We start from the raw sequence: 18,616 nt of genomic DNA, 5'->3' as shown, positions 1-18,616 counted from the left end.
TGTGTGTTTTGCACATTATTGAGATCGAAGAACTGCTCCATCTGTAATATCCATGTGGCGGGATCCTTGCCATCAAACTTCCTCATATCGATTTTTGGAATATGGTGGGTCTTCGATCCAACATTAGAGTCTATGGAATCATGATTAACATTTCTTTTGTTCACATCATGAGTTTCCTTTACAACCTTTTCACCATTAGTAAGTATTTCTTGTAGAAAATTTGTCAAATCTGTCTTCAAATCTGCCATGTCTGTCTTCAAATCTGCCATGTCTCTCTTCAAATCTGTCTTCGAATCATCCATCTTAGCTTCCATGCCCTTTATCTTAGATTCCACGCCATTTATCTTAGATTCCACGCCATTTATCTTAGCTTCTGTTAGCTTTTGTGAGCGTGACATTTGTTGCACTTGTTCTTGTAATTTTGATATATCATGTAGCATTTCTTCCTCTTCTTCATGAGTCATGCTAGAGCTTTCAGGTTCCTTACTAGGTGTTTGCATTTTCTTTCCTCGGGGCATCAGTTACCGATAATAATTCTTTACTATGCCCTTTGAATTCCTTCAAACCCAGCTTACACAAAAATAAAAAATAAAAACTACACACCTTTTTTCACTTTGTAGAAGCCTGATATTGAATCTGATGTATCTTTGTAATTCCAGATCCTCCAATTCTGAAATTGCGACCTGTAGTATCCTTCTGTGTCCTCTTTCCAATGCCACAAGTCTGACCCAATTTGGATTCTCCAAGGAAGAGTTATGCGAAATCTCCCACAGTGACTTGATTATAGACTAGTTCAGTAGAGCGAACTTGTACAACGTGCCACGAGTCACTGTTTAGACCTGTCGATCTGAAAAATGCATAAAAGAAACTACAGTCCGTCCTCTTTCTGTACCTTCTTACACAATTTCAATCTGATTCCCAGAGAGAAAGTTATGACGATTTTCCCCAGGTCACCTGTTTTGAATGTAATTCAGGAGTTTGCAAAAGGACCAAATTCCTCAGATCATATCTCCGCAAATATCGCGCAAAAAGCTCTGAAATTCGGACCCAAGGTTCAGTGCGATTTCTTCTCAAATGGGTTTTTTTTGCGACTTCTGAAACGTCACAGAAAAAAAAGTTATAGCGAAAATGCCACGATGACCTGTTTGGAGCAGCGAAACCCTAGAATCCAAAGCTCTGATACCAAGTGTTATGAAACCAGCTCAAGAAAAGATAGAAAAGATAGATCAACGCCTTAGAATTCAGCCTCTTCGAGGGGGAAACCTCCTTTACATTACATAAATGAACAATTCTTTGATGATACAAATGACAAAACCTCCTTTCTATATATAGGAGTCTAAGGAGTCACAATATAATCCAGCTGACCTAACAATAATAATATAAAGCTACAAAAATAACAAAAGAGGGATTCTATGGGGCACAAAAATAACAACATGGGGGTAATAGGGGCACAACAATATAAATAAGGGGTATAACTACAATAGTAATGGGGTAATCACTAGTATTATAGGGACCTAACATTTTCCCTTGGCTCGCTAATGTCTATGTATTTCCCGAAGGCGTTGCCTATAACCTTTACCGATTCAGCTCCCTAACAATGAAGAGGAAGACGGGTAAGGCATACCCAGAATAGAACTGTATTAGGTACATCAAGCTCAGGATCGAAGTCAGGGGTCCATCTATTCAAGTATAGACCCCTTGTATCCATGAAGTATGGCCTGTTTCTAAAAATCAGGTCATGGTATTCTTTAGATTCGAAGTAAAACATAAAGAATCCCCTGCCACAAAAATGAATGGAGATTTGCCCTTGGGTCTTATCCACCCAGTTTTGGATTGTCTTTAGGGATGGGCAAAGGCTAGTGAACTGAACAACCAATCCGCGTCAGCTAAGGAGAGAGAAACTTTACGAGGAAGAGTAGGAGTCAACTCTATTTCAGGGATTTCATCGCGTTTCTTCACAAAATTTGAAATAAAAGGGTGGAAATGAGGAGGCCACAACAAAGAAATGAGGGAGGAGAACGCTGACCCCGATGGATCAACTGATGCTGGGGGAACACCGCCACGAGGATTCGAGAGAGGGAGGTAGACCCCCTCCAAAGGAGATTCGAGAGGGTCCATCAAGACGAACAATAGGGGGAGTTATGCTCAGCGAAGGCACAAGAGTGGAAAATTTCAAAAAACAACGACACAATGCATGTTTTTTGTTTGTTTGTTTGTTTTGTTTTGTTTTTTTTTGTTTTTGTTTTTGTTTTTGTTTTTTTTGTTTTTGTTTTTGTTTTGTTTTATTTTGTTTTTGTTTTGTTTTTTTGTTTTGTTTTGTTTTTTTGTATAACTTTTTCTCGTTTATTCCAAGAGAAGAGTTGTTGGAATGAAACAAAACACTATGTTTCCATCATATGCAAAATGCTTTCATGCCATTTGATAGGCTTCTTCAATGCTTCATGCACCTTTTTGCGTAATTTCATTAGTCATTGCTCTCGAACAAATGATGAGATCACTAGATGTGACATGTACTTTAAATTTGATGACATGGGAGTTCAATATTCTCGTAACACGAATGGATTCGTTGGGCATGTAAACAAATTGTTTCAGTGATTTGGACTTATTGCATTTATTTACTAGAGGATTTCTCCAATTAAGTTTGTTTTTTTCCAATGAAAAATTTTCAAACCCTTATGCATGCTACCCAAAAAAAGATGTTTAAGTAAACATGTCACATTTCACTACATAAAAAAACATTTATGAAAAAATAGCAATTCCTAACTCTTTGTAACTCTTATATTAATTGGAATTCGATATTAAACTACTAATGTAACAATATTCATTTCAATAATATATTACTGTTACAACATCACTGTCATGTAAACATACTCCAATTATTATTATTATTATTATTTCAATGTAATTTTCATTAAAAAAATTGGTGGTGACTCGCAAGTTGAATTTCAAAATATCTAGAAGTCGACACTCTTCAATATTTTAACTAAGCTCTCCATACGTGGGGAAAATTTCCCCTTTTGCACGATTGAGCCCCAACGAAGCCCGAGTGAATGTTCCTCACGAACTTTTTTATTAAGTTTGTAAATTGTATAAGCCCAAGAGTGAGGTCAACAGTTAAATTAAATTATATAGATGCCCTGTATTTTAACTAATTACTACTAGTTTGGTGAATTTTTGTTTTCTTTTCTATAAATTGTCCCCAATTACTCGGTGAATCAAAACATTTTTTAATGTAGGGATAATTTCTTGTATTTCCTTATTCAAAATTTTTGTAAAGATATTATTCAATTGAATGTTTTTGGGCCCTCTTTATTTTCAGGTTGTTTGGATAACATGGAGTATGAAACCTCAACAATAATGATCTCCTAACTTTGCCTTTTGCTCTCAATTCAAAATACATACACTAAAAACCAAGTGAGACTCGAAACATATTTAAAATTAAATTAAATTATTACATTATTTTTTATTGATAATAGTGTGTATTCGAAATGATGGTGCATGTTACGATATCTAGTGGATAATCTAATGATAGTACATTTGAGCTAATTCCTTTTTAATGTATTTATTTTTCTATCACATTTATAATGGTGATACATTGGTGGGTATGTCAAAATTCATTGCAAAGATTACATTTTCACAGTAATCTGGTTCTTTTTAATCATTTTACATTGGATCTACAACATATTTCATAGAAATTTGCATGAGAGATTAAGAAATAAGGAAGAAGAGTGCATTTGTGCAGCATAGCCATGATAACTATGCAACTAGGATCATTGGTATTTTTTGTTTGTTCCAAAAACACTTAATAAATACACTTGCACAGTTAAACATTACATTTAACACATCAATTTTACTATTTTTTAAGTAAGTGACAAAGACAAGCTACTATGTACCACGTAGAAAAAGAGAATAATTGTCTCCATATAAGTTAACAAACCATTGAGCGCCTACTCTCATTGTCTTCCTCCATGTGAGAGCCCCGTCCAACTATATTAATCCCCCTTTCCGTGGAGGATGTTGATGAACAATCCCCCTTTTCTGTGGAGGATGTTAATGAACAATGCCAAAACTCCTCCTCATGAAATTTACATGTGAATGGAAATATTTAAAAAAATTCAATTTTTTTTGGTTGCCCATCTCAGTAAACACACGCGAAAGTCATGGCGGTTTCTTCCCTCCTCGAAGCCTGTTAGTCTAACATGGCTGCATTTATACAGATTCCCAGCATTGCCATCTCTTTCAATTCCCTGCTCTTTAATATCCCACATTCGTCACAATCACCACTTGAAGATCTTCTGCTTACTCTGTCGTGTTCCCAGAGAACAAGTTCTATAAAATCACTGTGCTTTCCCGCGTTGTTATAGTACTTATTGTAGCTGAGAATGGCTATATACAGTTGTGCAGCAGTAACGAGAACGCCATCAACGTCACTTGGTTGGAGCACATTCGGATGCTGTGCTGTCGCTGACAGAAGTTATGGAAGAAGGCCTCCGCTGCTACGTACCAGGTGGGTTGCTCTGTCGTATACGCATAAGTTTACCCAGGCATAAATTTACAGAGGACTCCCCTTTCCTTTCCCCTGTTACGGATGGTTTTTATATCTCGTTTTCAAGTTCATTTTGGGCTGATTGATATCATAGATAATACAATATTATGCAGACCCTCTTTACATGTGAACTGGTCCGTTCAACCAATTTTGGTTTTTTGTCTTGGAAATGCCAACAAGACTATAAAACCTCCTCTCAAAACAAAGAAAAATATACCTACCTGCTATCACACATTGGTAACAAGGATTGATTGGTAACAAGGATTGATATGTAGTAATATATATTTTATGCAAATGGGTGTCATTTCACTTTGATTACACTATACGGTAACAAGTATTTTATGCAAATTGCAAATGGGTGTCCAGACGTATGGTGCCCTCCTATTAACATAATGATTTATTGGTTGCCCAATAATATTTAGACACGTGTTTAGCAAATTCTTCACGTTTTCATAGAGCACAAGCTCATGTCCTCATGGCAAGGGTGATTGTTTCTAAAAGTGATCTATCAAGCTCATGCCCTCATGACAACGTGATTGTGTTTAAAAGTGATATATCATGCTCATGTCTTCATGGCAAAAATGATTGTCAAAATTTTCACGTTTCATTTATGCTATTTTGTTAAGTTAAAACAGAGACTATTTTTATTGAATTAATTGCTATGGTGTGAGTTATAAGGTATTTAAAAAAATTAAACAAATGGAAGAGGGTAGATAACTGAAGGTTGTTTTTAATGACATATTGTGCAAAAGAAAGAAGACTTGGATGCAGAAAAATAACAAATGGTTTAGTAAATGGGGTATTTGCTTGAACACGTATCCCATAAACAATAAAGAGATGAATTTTTTTGTTATGGATAAGTTCCACAAGCGTACTTGGGATAAGGAGCTAGGAAGAAAGAAAAAATACTATATTGAAGTGATTAATCCCACTCATAATCATCAACAAAAAGCATACATAGAGGCCAATATTTATTGGAGAGTCAAAATTCTTATTGCTCAGTTAAGGACTAATTCTAATCAATTCCGTTGTGAAATAGGGCGTTGGAAAATGCCAAAAGAAGTGTGGGAGGAAAGAGTATGTATTTTTTTGCTCTTTCAGAAAAGTGGAAACAAAAAAGCATTTCATTTTAGAATGCGAGGCCTTCAAAGACAACATGGAAAGTTATATAGATATTCTGGCAGCTAGCTCTTGGGATAATCTATTTAGCAAGGGGTTTGTCGAGAAGCTGGGAACGTTTATTGTGAGGCTTCACAGAGAAAGGGCCGAATACATCAACCAGATGAAGAAACAATTTGTCCCATAAACTATCTTTAACCTCATAAATATTAAAATAATCTTTTTTCTTCTTTCTTCTTTCTTTCTTAAATCACAAGGTGATTGTATCTATAAGTGATCTATCAAGCTCATGCCAATGGTGATTATGCCTAAAAGTGATCTATTGTTATAGGAAGGTGATTGTACCTAAAAGTGATCTATCGAGCTTATGCCGAGGGTGATTATACCTAAAAGTGATCTATTGTTTAAGGGAAATAGCATATGATTCCACGGCTCTATGCCATTCATATGATCTATCTGCTACTCCATAACTTGGATATGTTTATGGTTTTTGCTAGCATTTTTTTCAAATGGAAGCCAATTTACCATGAATTTTGTTTAATTAAACTAGCATATGATTCCACAACTGCAGGTCATGCGAAGAGTCTATATGCCAGACTAACATGGATAGGTCCATGGTTTCTGCCAGCATTATTTTCAAATTGGTGCCAATTTACCATTAATTTTGTTGAACTAGAATTTACCTACACATATGCAAGGCATTCATCACATTGGCAAAATGTCCATTATTAGCTAATTCGGTTCTTTGCTCAAAATGCCAACAAATGTCCACCTCACCAAGAGGGAAATTTCGCGTATAAGTGATTGTTATTGGAATCATAGTTCAATAGAAATAACATTTGATTCCATGATTTCATGTCGTCCAAAGGATCTATTTGCTACTCGAAAACATGAATGGGTATTTCGTTTCTGCCAACATTATTTTGAATTCAATGCAATAATTCATTGCATTGGCAAAATGTCCTTTATTTGCTATTTTGATTCGTTGTTCATGATTCCAACAAATGTCCACCTCACCCATAAAGGCAATTACCCTTTGACTATTAGAAGACTGCATTGCATTTTGTATATATATATAAAAGAGAGGTTCTTCCATGACAAGCCATATTTTCAAATTTTACACTTGAAGTTTCTCACAAACTTTTTCCGTCAATCGTCTTATAGATTGACTTATTATGAATTGTAATAGAAAGAAGTCAAGATTAAATTATTAATTTCTCTATGGAAATTTGATTCTCATTTCAATTTGTGAACTCTTAAATGTCTGTCCCTCATATTTATTTCATGTTTAATAACTGATAACTGCATGGCTTTTTGATTTGATGTTTATGGCAGATTCGTAGGCCAAGTTTCTGCTGTATATTGCTTGATTAATATGAAGACGTCTAGATGGTTATTGACAAAGGCTTTCTCCAACTTTGATGTTGCTCTTTGTAGTGAACGCGGTATGCTGTCAATTTTAGTATTCAAGAAAAGTGTTGATATTTTGTTTTCAATAACTTGGATATATGTCGTTTTCTTGAAACATCTTTTCCAATTTACATGTGTTCTTTTTAGAGTATCTCATGACATTTATAAAATTTTGATGTTTGTACAACAAAATTATTCGTTAACAAAACATCATCATTTGTTATGCAGTATCCAACTAGATGGATTTTGTAGTGGAGAATTATTTACTGTCCACAGTGTGCACATCTACCTTGCCTTCTCCATTTTGGATATATATTATTTTCTTCTTTGTTGGGCTCAATCATGTTGGTTCATGCAAATATGATGGTGCTTATGTTCTTTGGTTTGATGTATAATTGCTCTAGTTCCTCATCTAAGTTTCTTCACAGCTATCTATGCTTTCTAATTATTTTTACGTACTTTATGATTTTTACCCTAGTAGTATGAGGACCTGTTTTCATGGTTTTAGTTTCCTAAATCCACATGCTTAGATTCACATATGTGCTCATAAGGATATACCAGGTAATGTTCTTGTACCATGAGAATAAAAGTGGTATCCCCTAATAAGCTCAACCATAAGCCATTTTTTTTTATTGCTAGTGTGTTCATGACTTACAAGACTAACTTGTGGTCTAAGAAACCACAACCCATGGGCATCTAAGTTGCCAAAATCACCTAAGGATCGCACCTGGTCCGAGCAACACCAACCCTTTAAATGGTTGGATTTTAGGTGTCTCTTCCTAGCTACTGCAGAGTTTTGAACCTAGGTTGCCTTACAGAATGAAGCCTTTCAAAACCAATCATGCTAGCAGGACTTGTCAACCATAAGTCAAAGTTATAATGACAAGAGACCATGAGATGTATGAGCATTAGACTAGGCCAATCATGAATATCATCCACCAGGGTGCCAAAGAGCATATCATTACTATCCATCTAAGCATCAATCACAACCATGAAAAGAAAACCAAGAACCAAGACTATTGGAAACATAATCTTTAGGGATTATGTAAATTTGGAATATTGACTTGTCAGGAAGGCTAAAAGCCACAAGTGAACATGAAGAGTCATAGGGAGTCCAAGAGACCCCTTGGTTTTTGGGAGACGAAACCAAGGGTTAGAAGAAATTGTATTTTGTGTGTATCATATGAATGAATAATGTATCTCATGCCTTGCCTAATCTGCTCTCCATTTTTTGTGTGTTCTAACAATGGCATCAGAGCAGGTTATTCTTGCTCAAAAATGGCTTTGCCTTTTGGAGAACATTAGTTTGGTATCCCTGCCATCCTTGTCTTTATTTTACATGTAGAAACACCTCTTTCCATTTTGGGTCTTACTCTACCTATTATTCTCACGTTTGACAGTCTTTGTGCCCATTTTATGCTTGTTTGTCTGCTCATCACACTCTAGAAACCCTAGCCACACTTGCATTCCATCACTGACCAACATTACATGGTCCTTCTAGTTCTATTTATTTGGGGAATATTGTGGCCAAATTTTAGTGTCTATTGTTCATGGTATTAGTTGGTTATTCTCTTGATTGTCTTCCAACCATTTTTTGAAGATTTTTGTAATGATGAGGCTCCCCATTAACGAGGTAGTGTCTCGCACTGTCCTCATTTTAGCCTAGTCTACAGTAATTAGCAAGGTCTAGAGGCTCAACAAGTAGCCTATAGTGAGCACCCAGCCTTATCCACTCTTCGCTACACTAAAAATCAGTTGGCAACTCGTTTTTATAGCTAACTTGTCCACTAAATCTTGCACAACCCATATCATATTTGATTTCGTCCCAACAACCTACAAGCTCCAGCTTGCGGAAGTTAGCCTTGAAATCTAGCTCACTTTGTTGCTTAATTTTGAATGGCTCATAGTATCCTATGCTAAGTTGCACGAAACGGGGAAACGCAGAAGCGAAACGAAACGGGGAAGCGAAACGAAACGCGACCTCCCCAAATTTTGGAAACGGGGAAACGCGAATATATATAATAATATATATATATATATTAAAAATATTTAAAAATTATTATTATATATATGTGCAATCATAAAGCATGAATGATACATTTACTTACATAAACATTTAAACATTAAGATTAAATTTACATCACATTTACTACCTGGAAACCCTACCTGGAAACCCTAAAAAAAATTAAAAAAAATAAAATAAAATTAAAAAACAAGTGTTTTTTTTGGGGAAACGTGGCACGTACGGCCTGGAAACGCGTTTCCGGCCGTACGGCCAAGTTTCCGTTTCGGGAAACGTGGCCGTACGGCCGGAAACGCGTTTCCAGGCCGTACGGTACGGGGAAACGAGTTTCGTTTCGTTTCCCCTGGGGAAACGGACCCCCTGCCCACGTTTCCTGCAACTTAGATCCTATGCCAATTTTCAGTGACATTGTCGCCTTATGCTTATTGAGATGAAAATGTAAATGCCTGGTTCAAAACTCTCCAATTCCATTATCAGTGGTCTTTGTTGGGGTATGTAGCACTCAGTGTCTCATAAGGACCTCATAAGGACCTGCACTCTGGCCATCATTAGAGCCTTTGACATACATTATTAAGGGCATATATGACCACTTTTCATTCATTACTAGATGTTCCATATCATTTGGAAAATTTTCTATTTTTGGCATGTCTATTTTTAGCAGGCATGCCACCTAGGATGACACGTGGCACTAACTGGACACTGATTTGAGGATGACATGGCTATTTCCACTCCATAAATTTGTACTACCTCATGGTTTGGGCTTCCTAGAGTGAATACACACTTCCTCCCTACTTTGTAGCAGTTAACGACCACTTTTCTCTCTCCTCCTCTTGTTAAGTTGACTTTTGTTGGAATTTCTAATTCTAACTTGTTAGAAATTCTTCCTGCACTATCTAGTTTATTTCACCTACTTGTTTAATTTCTTAACAAGCTATTTACCCATATAAATATTGAAAATAAACACATATAGTCTCAACATCTATAGATCATCAGTTGAAAGAAAATAAGCACACAAGTGACACCATTATTTTTGGACAAATGTCCCCGGAAAAACCCAATGTGGGAAAATTGGTGCAACTATTTTGAGGGTTATATTATTATGCAGTCTTTCTGAGTACAACTGGGTGCCTAACTGGCTCACCCGACAGAGAAAAATACACGGCAACAATACCTCTATATTCAGAAATAGGTATTCAGAAAACCTGTCCCACGAAACCCTCTCCAACACAACTGAAGCTCAGCACTGGCCCTTTTGGCCTCTGCGTCAGCCTCCCGCTGACCTGCGTCAGCCCCAGGACCCTCTGCGTCAGCCCTTTGAGGCACTGCGTAACCTCTGGGACCCTCTATGTCACTCCAGCAGCCTTTGCGTGGATGACGCAATCCCTCTGGCCTCTGCGCTGTCTCTGTTGGGCTCTGCGTGGCCTGAATTGGCTGTTGCTCTCGCTCTCCCTGCTTCTGCGCTGGTCTCTCAGTACTATCTCTTTCTCTCTACCCAATACTCACTACCCCTTTGCTTAGCAATCCCGCTCTAGCAAAATGAATGACTGATCACTCTGGTGTGTTCTCCAACTGACCCTCAAGCCTCTTCTTATACTTTTCTCGTTGGTCCTTCAATGTTTGAGATTAAATCTCTAATCAACAACTAAGATTAGATTTGGCTTGATCCATGACTTTTGGAACCTTTTAACCCAATTTTATATTAATACCCATTAATATTTTATTTTTCCTAAGTTTAGACTTAGGAACTCCATTAAAAATATTAATTATTTTAATATCTCCCAAACCAGGTACAATCTATCCAAACCATTTCTGGGTCTTGGAGATCTCATGTGCTTTAACCTCTCCACCAATTTTCATGGCTAGAGCACATCTGATGCTACCCCAAATCAACACTCCCTCTTAGCGAGGACTGTGCTCTAGTAATACTCCACACTGAGCATCACTCTGATTATCCGACATTGGTCCCTGTGCTGATGCTAGGCCTCCCCGCCCAACATCCTTTGCACTGCTGCATCCTGTACTACTGCCCATGGCTCTGCCACTGCCATTGCTGCATCCATACGGCAGCTCCCTCTGCATCCGTGCTGCTGCTGGTCCATCCTCCCAACACTGCGTCTGCACTGCATCCCCCTCTCATCATGCTGCATCATGCTACTGCACTGCAACTCAGTTACTGAGAAGTGAGTAACTGATCCACCTAACTCTGACATCCCTGTCAGGCTAGAAACACTCCTGATGCTGAAGCTCCCTCTGTCGCTAACAAGTGCTCCCTCTACTGACCTCTGCGTTGCTGCAACGACTACCTGCATTTCGCACCGTTGCACACCTTTCTGTGCCATCCTGCATTGGTGCAACACTCTTGTGCCTCTCGCACTGTTGCAACCTGCTAGCCTTGCGCTGTACCGGGACTCCTGCACTGTAGCACTCTCTGTCGCTCCATCCACATTCGTCTCTACCGACATCTGCCAGTCCTGCTACTCCTCTTCAGGTCTCCCGTAGCAAGGTATAATCCAAGAGGTTGGGTACCTCGAGGATCCTACTCCTCATCGCCTGTAGTCCTCCTCACTATAGTTCGATGTATCCCCACTTCTTCTCAAGTGGCACATGAGCACTCATGGCACAATCGTCATCCTCCTCGACTTCTTTCTTCGCCTTCGCCGGCGCTGCCTTCAAGTCAGAAGCCTCTCCCTTACTCTTCTTCCTCGGACACTGGTTTGCATAGTGACCCAGTTCCCCACAATGGAAGCACTTGACCTTGGATAGGTCCTTCTTCTTCCTCTTCTCCTGCTTTCCTGCAGATGCTAGAGCCGCATCATCTTCCTCTTCCTTCTTGATCTTGACCCCTTTGCTGCTACTCCCTGTCTTGGTCAGCCGTCTAATCTCTTCTTGTTGAAGAGCCGCCCACAGTTCTTCCTAATCTGGAAGACTCGCCCTGCCTAGTATACTCTGGACAAATGTCTCATAATCCTTGGAGACTGTATTAAGTGCGGTCCTCACCATCAACTCCTGATCCGACGTGGCCCCTATGGAAGTCAGATGGTCACGAATCTCCTTCAACCGACCGAGGAAGACATCTATCTGCTCTCCCTTCTCCATCTGGTATGACCTTAGCTGATTCTCCAGGAGCATCTTCCTCTGCACGGAAGTATGCTGGTACAATGTCTTCAAAGTGTCCCACATCTCCTTTGCCGTTTCCTTCTCGGAAATATGTGGGACCACATGATTCTTGACCCCATGAAGGATGATACACTTTGCCTTAGCCATTGCCTCCTCGTACCTTTCACTAGCTACCGGGTCAACTAGGATAGCCACCACTCTCAAGGCGAAGCCCTTGATACGATGTTTGTCTAGAATGGACAAGATCCTGGCCTTCTAGACCACAAAGTTGGATGCTCCATCTAGCCTGTCCTGATCTCTCATCCCATTCACGACCATCTCGTTGCTCTTCTGTCGACTCCTCCGAGTCTCTCTACTTCCTGCCTGGAAGTTCTCGGTTCGACTCTTGCTGAGTCTCTCTACTTCCCGCTTGGAAGTTCTCGGTTTGACTCTTGCCGAGTCTCTCTACTTCCCATCTGGAAGTACTCGCTTCGACTCCTCTGAGTCTCTCTACTTCCCATCTGGACTCCCTCTGAGTCCCGATTTCCCTCCTCGAAATCCTTCTGCCAACTATTGAGTTGCTCCTCTTCGATCGTCTGTGCAACTGCAACATTGATCCGGATTTCGCAGCCTCTACGACCCTCTGCGTCACTCCTCCTGCCCTCTGCGTGGATGATGCAGGCCCTTCTGGCCTCTGCGCAATCCCTTCTAGCTCTGCGTGGCTCCCTCTGGGTCAGCGTCTGCCTCTCTCTGCTTCCGTGCTGGTCCCTCGGCACTATCTCTGTGTCTCTGTTCAGTACTCACTGCCCCTCGCTCAAATTGATCACTGATTTGACTTTTCATAGCAAACCCTGCTCTAGAAAATCGAATGATTGGTCACTCTGGTGTATTCTCCAATTGACCCTCAAGCCTCCTCTTATACTTTTGTCGTTGGTCCTTCAACGGCCGAGATTACATCTCTAATCAACGGCTAAGATTAGATTTGGCTTGATCCATGTCTTTTAGAACATTCTAACCCACTTTTATATTAATACCAATTAATATATTATTTTTCTTAAGTTTAGACTTAGGAATTCCATTAAAAATATTAATAATTTTAATATCTCCTAAACCGGGTAGAATCTGCCCAAACCATTTCTGTGTCTTGGAGATCTCATGTTCTTTAGTCTCTCCACCAATTTTCATGGCTAGAGCACATCCGATGCTACCCAAATCAACACTCCCTCTTAGTGAGGACTGTGCTCTAGTAATACTCCACTCTGAGCATCACCCTGATTATACAACACCGTTACCTATGCTGACGCTAGGCCTGCCTGCCCAACATCCTCTGCACCGCTGTATCCTGTACTGCTGTCCATGGATCTGCCACTACCACTGTTGCATCCGTATGGAAACTCCCTCTGCATCCGTGCTGTTGTTGGTCCTTTCTCCCAACACTGCATCTGCATTGCAACCCCCTCTCATCATGCTGCGTCGTGCTACTGCTAACTGCTACTGCACTGCAACTCAATTACTGAGAAGTAAGTAACTAATCCACCCAACTACTGACATCCTTGTCACTAGAAACACTCCTGATGCTGAAGCTCTCTCTGCCTCTATCAAGTGCTCCCTCTATTGCCTCTGCATTGCTGCAACAACTCCCTGCCTCTCTCACCGCTGCAACCTCTCTCTGTTATCCTGCACTGTTACAACCTCCTTTATGCCTCGCACTGTTGCGGCTTGCTAGCTCTGCCCTGCCCGAGACTACTGCACTGTAGCACCCTCTACTGCTTCATCCGCATCCGTTTCTATCAACATCCGCCAGTCCTGCTACTTCTCATTTTGGGCCTCCCGTAGCAAGGATTTGATCCAAGAGTTTGGGTACCTCAAGGATCCTGCCCCTCATCGCCTGTAGTCTTCTTGACTACAACTCGATGTCTCCCCACCTCTTCTCTAGGGTTACGTGAGCACTCATGGCACAATCATCATTCTCCTCTACCTCCTTTTCCGCCTTCACCGGTGCTGCCTTGGAGTCAGACGCCTCTCCTTTGTTCTTCTTCCACGGACATTGGTTCGAATAATGACCCAGTTCCCCACAGTTGAAGCACTTGACCTTGCAGAGGTCCTTTTTCTTCCTCTTTTCCCGCTTCCCCGCAAATGCCAAAGCTGCATCCTCTTCCTCTTCCTTCTTGATCCATACTCCTTTGCTGCTACTTCCCGTCTTGGACAACCGTTTGATCTCTTCTTGGCGAAGAGCCACCCACAATTCTTCCCATTTGGAAGATCCACCCTGCCCAGTATGCTCTGGACAAATGTCTCCCACTCCTCGGAGACTGCATTTAGTGCGGTCCTCACCATCAACTCCTGATCCGGCGTGGCCCCTATGGAATTCAGTTGGTCCCAGATCTCCTTCAATCTACTGAGGAAGTGATCTATCTACTCCCCTTTCTGCATCTGGTATGACCGCTACTGATTCTCAAGTAACATCTTCTTTTGCATGGAAGTATGCTGGTACAATGTCTTCAAGGTGTCCCACATTTCCTTTGCCGTCTCCTTCTCGACAATATGTTGGACCACATGATCCTTGACCCCATCAAGGATGATGCATTTCGCCTTGGCCATTGCCTCCTCGTACTTTTCATTGTCAGTCGGGTCAACTGGGATAGCCACTGTTCTCAAGGCGAAGGCCTTGATGCGATGTCTATCTAGAATGGATAGGATCCTGGCCTTCCAGACCACAAAGTTGGATGCCCTGTCCAGCCTGTCCTAATCCCTCAGTCCATTCATGGCCATCTCTCTGCTCTTCCTTTCGACTCCTCCGAGTCTCTACTTCCCTCTGGAAGTTCTCTCTTCGACTCCCTCTGAGTCGCTACTTCCCATCTGGAAGTTCTCTGCTAGACTCCCTCTGAGTCTTGATTTCCATCTTGGAAATCCGCCCGCCAACCGTCGAGTTGCACCTTTCCGATCTCCTATGCACCTGCAACATTGATCCGGATTCCTTGGCTAGAAATCCGCCTTGGTAGCGACTCCCTCTACCTTGGTTTTGCCCCGTTAGGTACTGTTTTGTCTCGGCAGCAACAACACCCCACCAGATTCAGTCCTCACAAACTGTCCACAGACTCCTAAGCCCCAGCAACCGAAGGACTGAGCCTTTAGGCTCTGCGTAATCCCGACACTGGTTGAAATTCTCCCCAAGCCAACTACGTCAACCCTCCTAGTCTCTACATGGCTCTTCGTGAGACTTTTTCTACTCTCCTCAGTCTATGCGCTGACCTCTCTCTGGCCCGAACTGATGACGTAGTCCCTCTACGTTAACCCTTCTTCACCGCTTTGTGATAGGAACAACTTTTATCACTCGGGTGTTGGAATTTCTAAGTTTAACCTGTTAGAAATTCTTCTTGTACTATCTGGTTTATTTCTTCCTACTTGTTTAATTACTTAACAAGTTATTTACCATGTAAATACTGAAAATAAACACAAGTACAATATCAACATCTTCAGATCAACAACTGAAAGAAAACAAGCACATAAGTGACATCGTTATTTTTGGATCAATGTCCCTGGAAAAACCTAATGCGAGAAAACTGGTGCAACTATTCAGAGGGTTTTATTATTATGTAGTTTTCATAATACAACTAGGGTGCTAGAAATGGCTCACCAAACAGAGAATGCCCTTGACAGTAGTACCTCTCCTCGGAGAGAGATATTCCGACTGATTAATCAACGGATGAACAATCCCACAACAACAATTGCAGCTCCCACTGCTCTGCGTCACTCTGATTGGGACTGCGTCACCCTACCCGGCTCACTAGCACCCAGTCTGTCACACAAAATCCTTCCAACACTGCCTCTTGGCCCTGCGTCAGCTCTGCTAGCCTCTGCGTTAGCTTCTGGAGCTTCTGCATCAGCCCCTAGACCCTTTATGTCTCACACGTTGGCCTCTCCTGGCTCTGTGCAGCTCCTGGCTGCCTCTGCATAGCACCCAGCTGCCTTTGCGTCAACCTCTCCGGGCTCTACGCTGTCTCTCTGGTACCAACTCTGCCTCTTTGCTATGTATTCACCGCCCCTCGCTGTTGATCACTGATTCTATCTCTCTTAGCAAACCCCGCTCTAGAGAATAGAATGACTGATCACTCTGGTGTATTCTCCAATTGACCCTCAAGCCTCCTCTTATACTTTTCTCGTTGGTCCATCAACGACCGAGATTAAATCTCTAATCAACAACTAAGATTAGATTTGGCTTGATCCATGACTTTTGGAACCTTCTAACCCAATTTTATATTAATACCCATTAATATTTTATTTTTCCTAAGTTTAGACTTAGGACCTCCATTAAAAATATTAATTATTTTAATATCTCCCAAATCAACATCGGGACAGCTACCGATGCTACCCCAAATCAACATCGGGACAGCTGTTTCTGCTGCAAATGCTTTGCTTCAGCTGCTGCCTTCAGCTCTCCTGTGATCTGCAACCACGCTCTAATACCATGTTGAAATTTCTAAGTATTACCTGTTAGAAATTTTATCTGTATTCTCTGGTTTATTTCTCCTACTTGTTAATTACGAACAAGTTATTTAAACATATAAATATCGAAATAAACACAATACAGTCTCAACCATCTATAGATCAACAACTGAAAGAAATAGCAAACACACAAGTGACACCGTTATTTTTGGACAACTCGTCCTCGAAAAAACCCAACTTGGGAAAACTGGTGCAACAATTCTGAGGGTTATTTTATTATGCAGTCTTTCCTTGAGTACAATTGGGTGCCAAACCAGCTCACCCGACAGAGAAAATAATCCGACAGTAATACCTCTCTATTCGGAAGCAGATATTCAGAAAATCTGCCCCACGAAACCCTCTCCAGCAACCTCTGAAGCTCAGCGTCAGCCCACTTGGCCTCTCCGTCAGCCCAAAACCCTCTATGTCAGCCCTTTGAGGCACTGCGCAGACTTTACGACTCTCTGTGTCACTCCTGTTGCCCTCTACGTGGATGACGCAAGCACTTCTGGCCTCTGCGCAATCCCTTCTAGCTTTGCGTGCCTTCCTCTTGCTGAGCGTCTGCCTCTCTCTGCTTCTGTGCTGGTCCCTCGACACTATCTCTGCCTCTCTCTACTTCTGTGCTGGTCTCTCGGCACTATCTCTGCCTCTCTCTACTTCTGTGCTGGTCTCTTGGCACTATCTCTGCTTCTCTCTGCTTCTGTACTGGTTTCTCGACACTATCTCTGCCTCTCTGTTCAGTACTCACTGCCCCTCGTTGCAAATTGATCACTGATTCGACTTTTCTTAGCAAACCTCGCTCTAGAAAATTGAATGATTGATCACTCTGGTGTATTCTCCAACTGACCCTCAAGCCTCCTCTTATACTTTTCCTGTTGGTCCTTCAACGGCCGAGATTACATCTCTAATCAACGACTAAGATTAGATTTGGCTTGATCCATGTCTTTTAGAACATTCTAACCCAATTTTATATTAATACCCATTAATATTTGTTTTTCCTAAGTTTAGACTTAGGAACTCCATTAAAAATATTAATAGTTTTAATATCTCCTAAACCGGGAAGAATCTGCCCAAACCATTTCTGGGTCTTGGAGATCTCATGTGCTTTAGCCTCTCCACGAATTTCCGTGGCTAGAGCACATCCGATGCTACCCCAAATCAATATCCCAGACACAGAGGCTGACGAAGGGCCATGCAAAGGTAGCGCAGAGGGTGAGAGAGAGTCCGAGATTTTGTTGAGGAGAGTCAGTTTCAGAAGCCGGGAGTCAGGGGGTGAGACCAGGAGGTTGAGAGTAGAGACTCCGAGCATCAAATCGATCAATAGGCTAAGTGACATAGAGCTTAGAGAGGTTGACACAAAGCTTGCATGAGGATTGCGTAGAGTAGCGTAGGGCCTGTCAGAGGCCATTCATTCAGTATCCGGATCAACCGGGATTTTCTCAGTGATTGTGTGAGGTAATCTCACAAATCTTTCTACCAGTATTTCTCTCTGTAACTGAATAACCCTGTGAGGTATTCAAAGATGTATTCAGAATTTGCTATTGCTTAATAATAATAAACCCTCAGAGCTGCTACACCAGTTTTCCCGCATTGGGTTTTTCCGGGGACTTTTGTCCAAAAATAATGGTGTCTATTGTGATGTATTTTCTTTCTTGCTTAGTATCTTGTTTCTGCTTATAATTAAGTGAAGGCTGCAGTAGTATTTACTTCGATATTTACCGTGGAACACGGTAAATGACCTGTATGGATTAACAAGTAGGAGAAGTAACATCAATTTGCTGCAGTAGGGGTTCCTCTTGTGGAGTTTTCACAAAAGGAAGGAAGGCCAAAATTCTCATAGGGTCAATGTAAGCTCTACACAGAGGGTGACGTAGGAAGCTCAACGCAGAGGCTAGGGAGGTAATTTCAGAGGAAAAAATTAGCTGTGGGATGAGAGA

The 18,616-nt window shown here is 41.1% G+C and overlaps 1 protein-coding gene across 4 annotated transcripts in view; it reads left to right on the top strand.

Annotated features, from left to right (window-relative positions):
- The first annotated feature begins 3,983 nt into the window (after window positions 1-3,983).
- The window catches only part of LOC149195646 (uncharacterized), a 452,486-nt gene continuing 437,853 nt past the window's right edge, over window positions 3,984-18,616 (top strand). For 3 of the 4 annotated variants that reach the window (XM_089408655.1, XM_089408653.1, XM_089408654.1), the window contains exons 1-2: window positions 3,985-4,507; window positions 7,001-7,110. In XM_089408655.1, coding sequence (XP_089264781.1) covers window positions 4,383-4,507; window positions 7,001-7,110 — 235 coding nt within the window. In that variant the 5' untranslated portion in view covers window positions 3,985-4,382. Of the gene's footprint in view, window positions 4,508-7,000; window positions 7,111-18,616 lie in introns of all 4 variants that reach the window. The other variant, XM_089408656.1, reaches the window with a different exon arrangement.

The sequence above is a fragment of the Pinus tabuliformis genome, chromosome 2_2 (genome assembly GCF_031772625.1).
Source record: "Pinus tabuliformis cultivar Carrire ecotype Pingquan chromosome 2_2, CPIR1, whole genome shotgun sequence".
Lineage (NCBI taxonomy): Eukaryota > Viridiplantae > Streptophyta > Pinopsida > Pinales > Pinaceae > Pinus > Pinus tabuliformis.
Note: the sequence above shows the minus strand (reverse complement) of the source record. Positions and strands in the feature narration are given on the sequence as shown.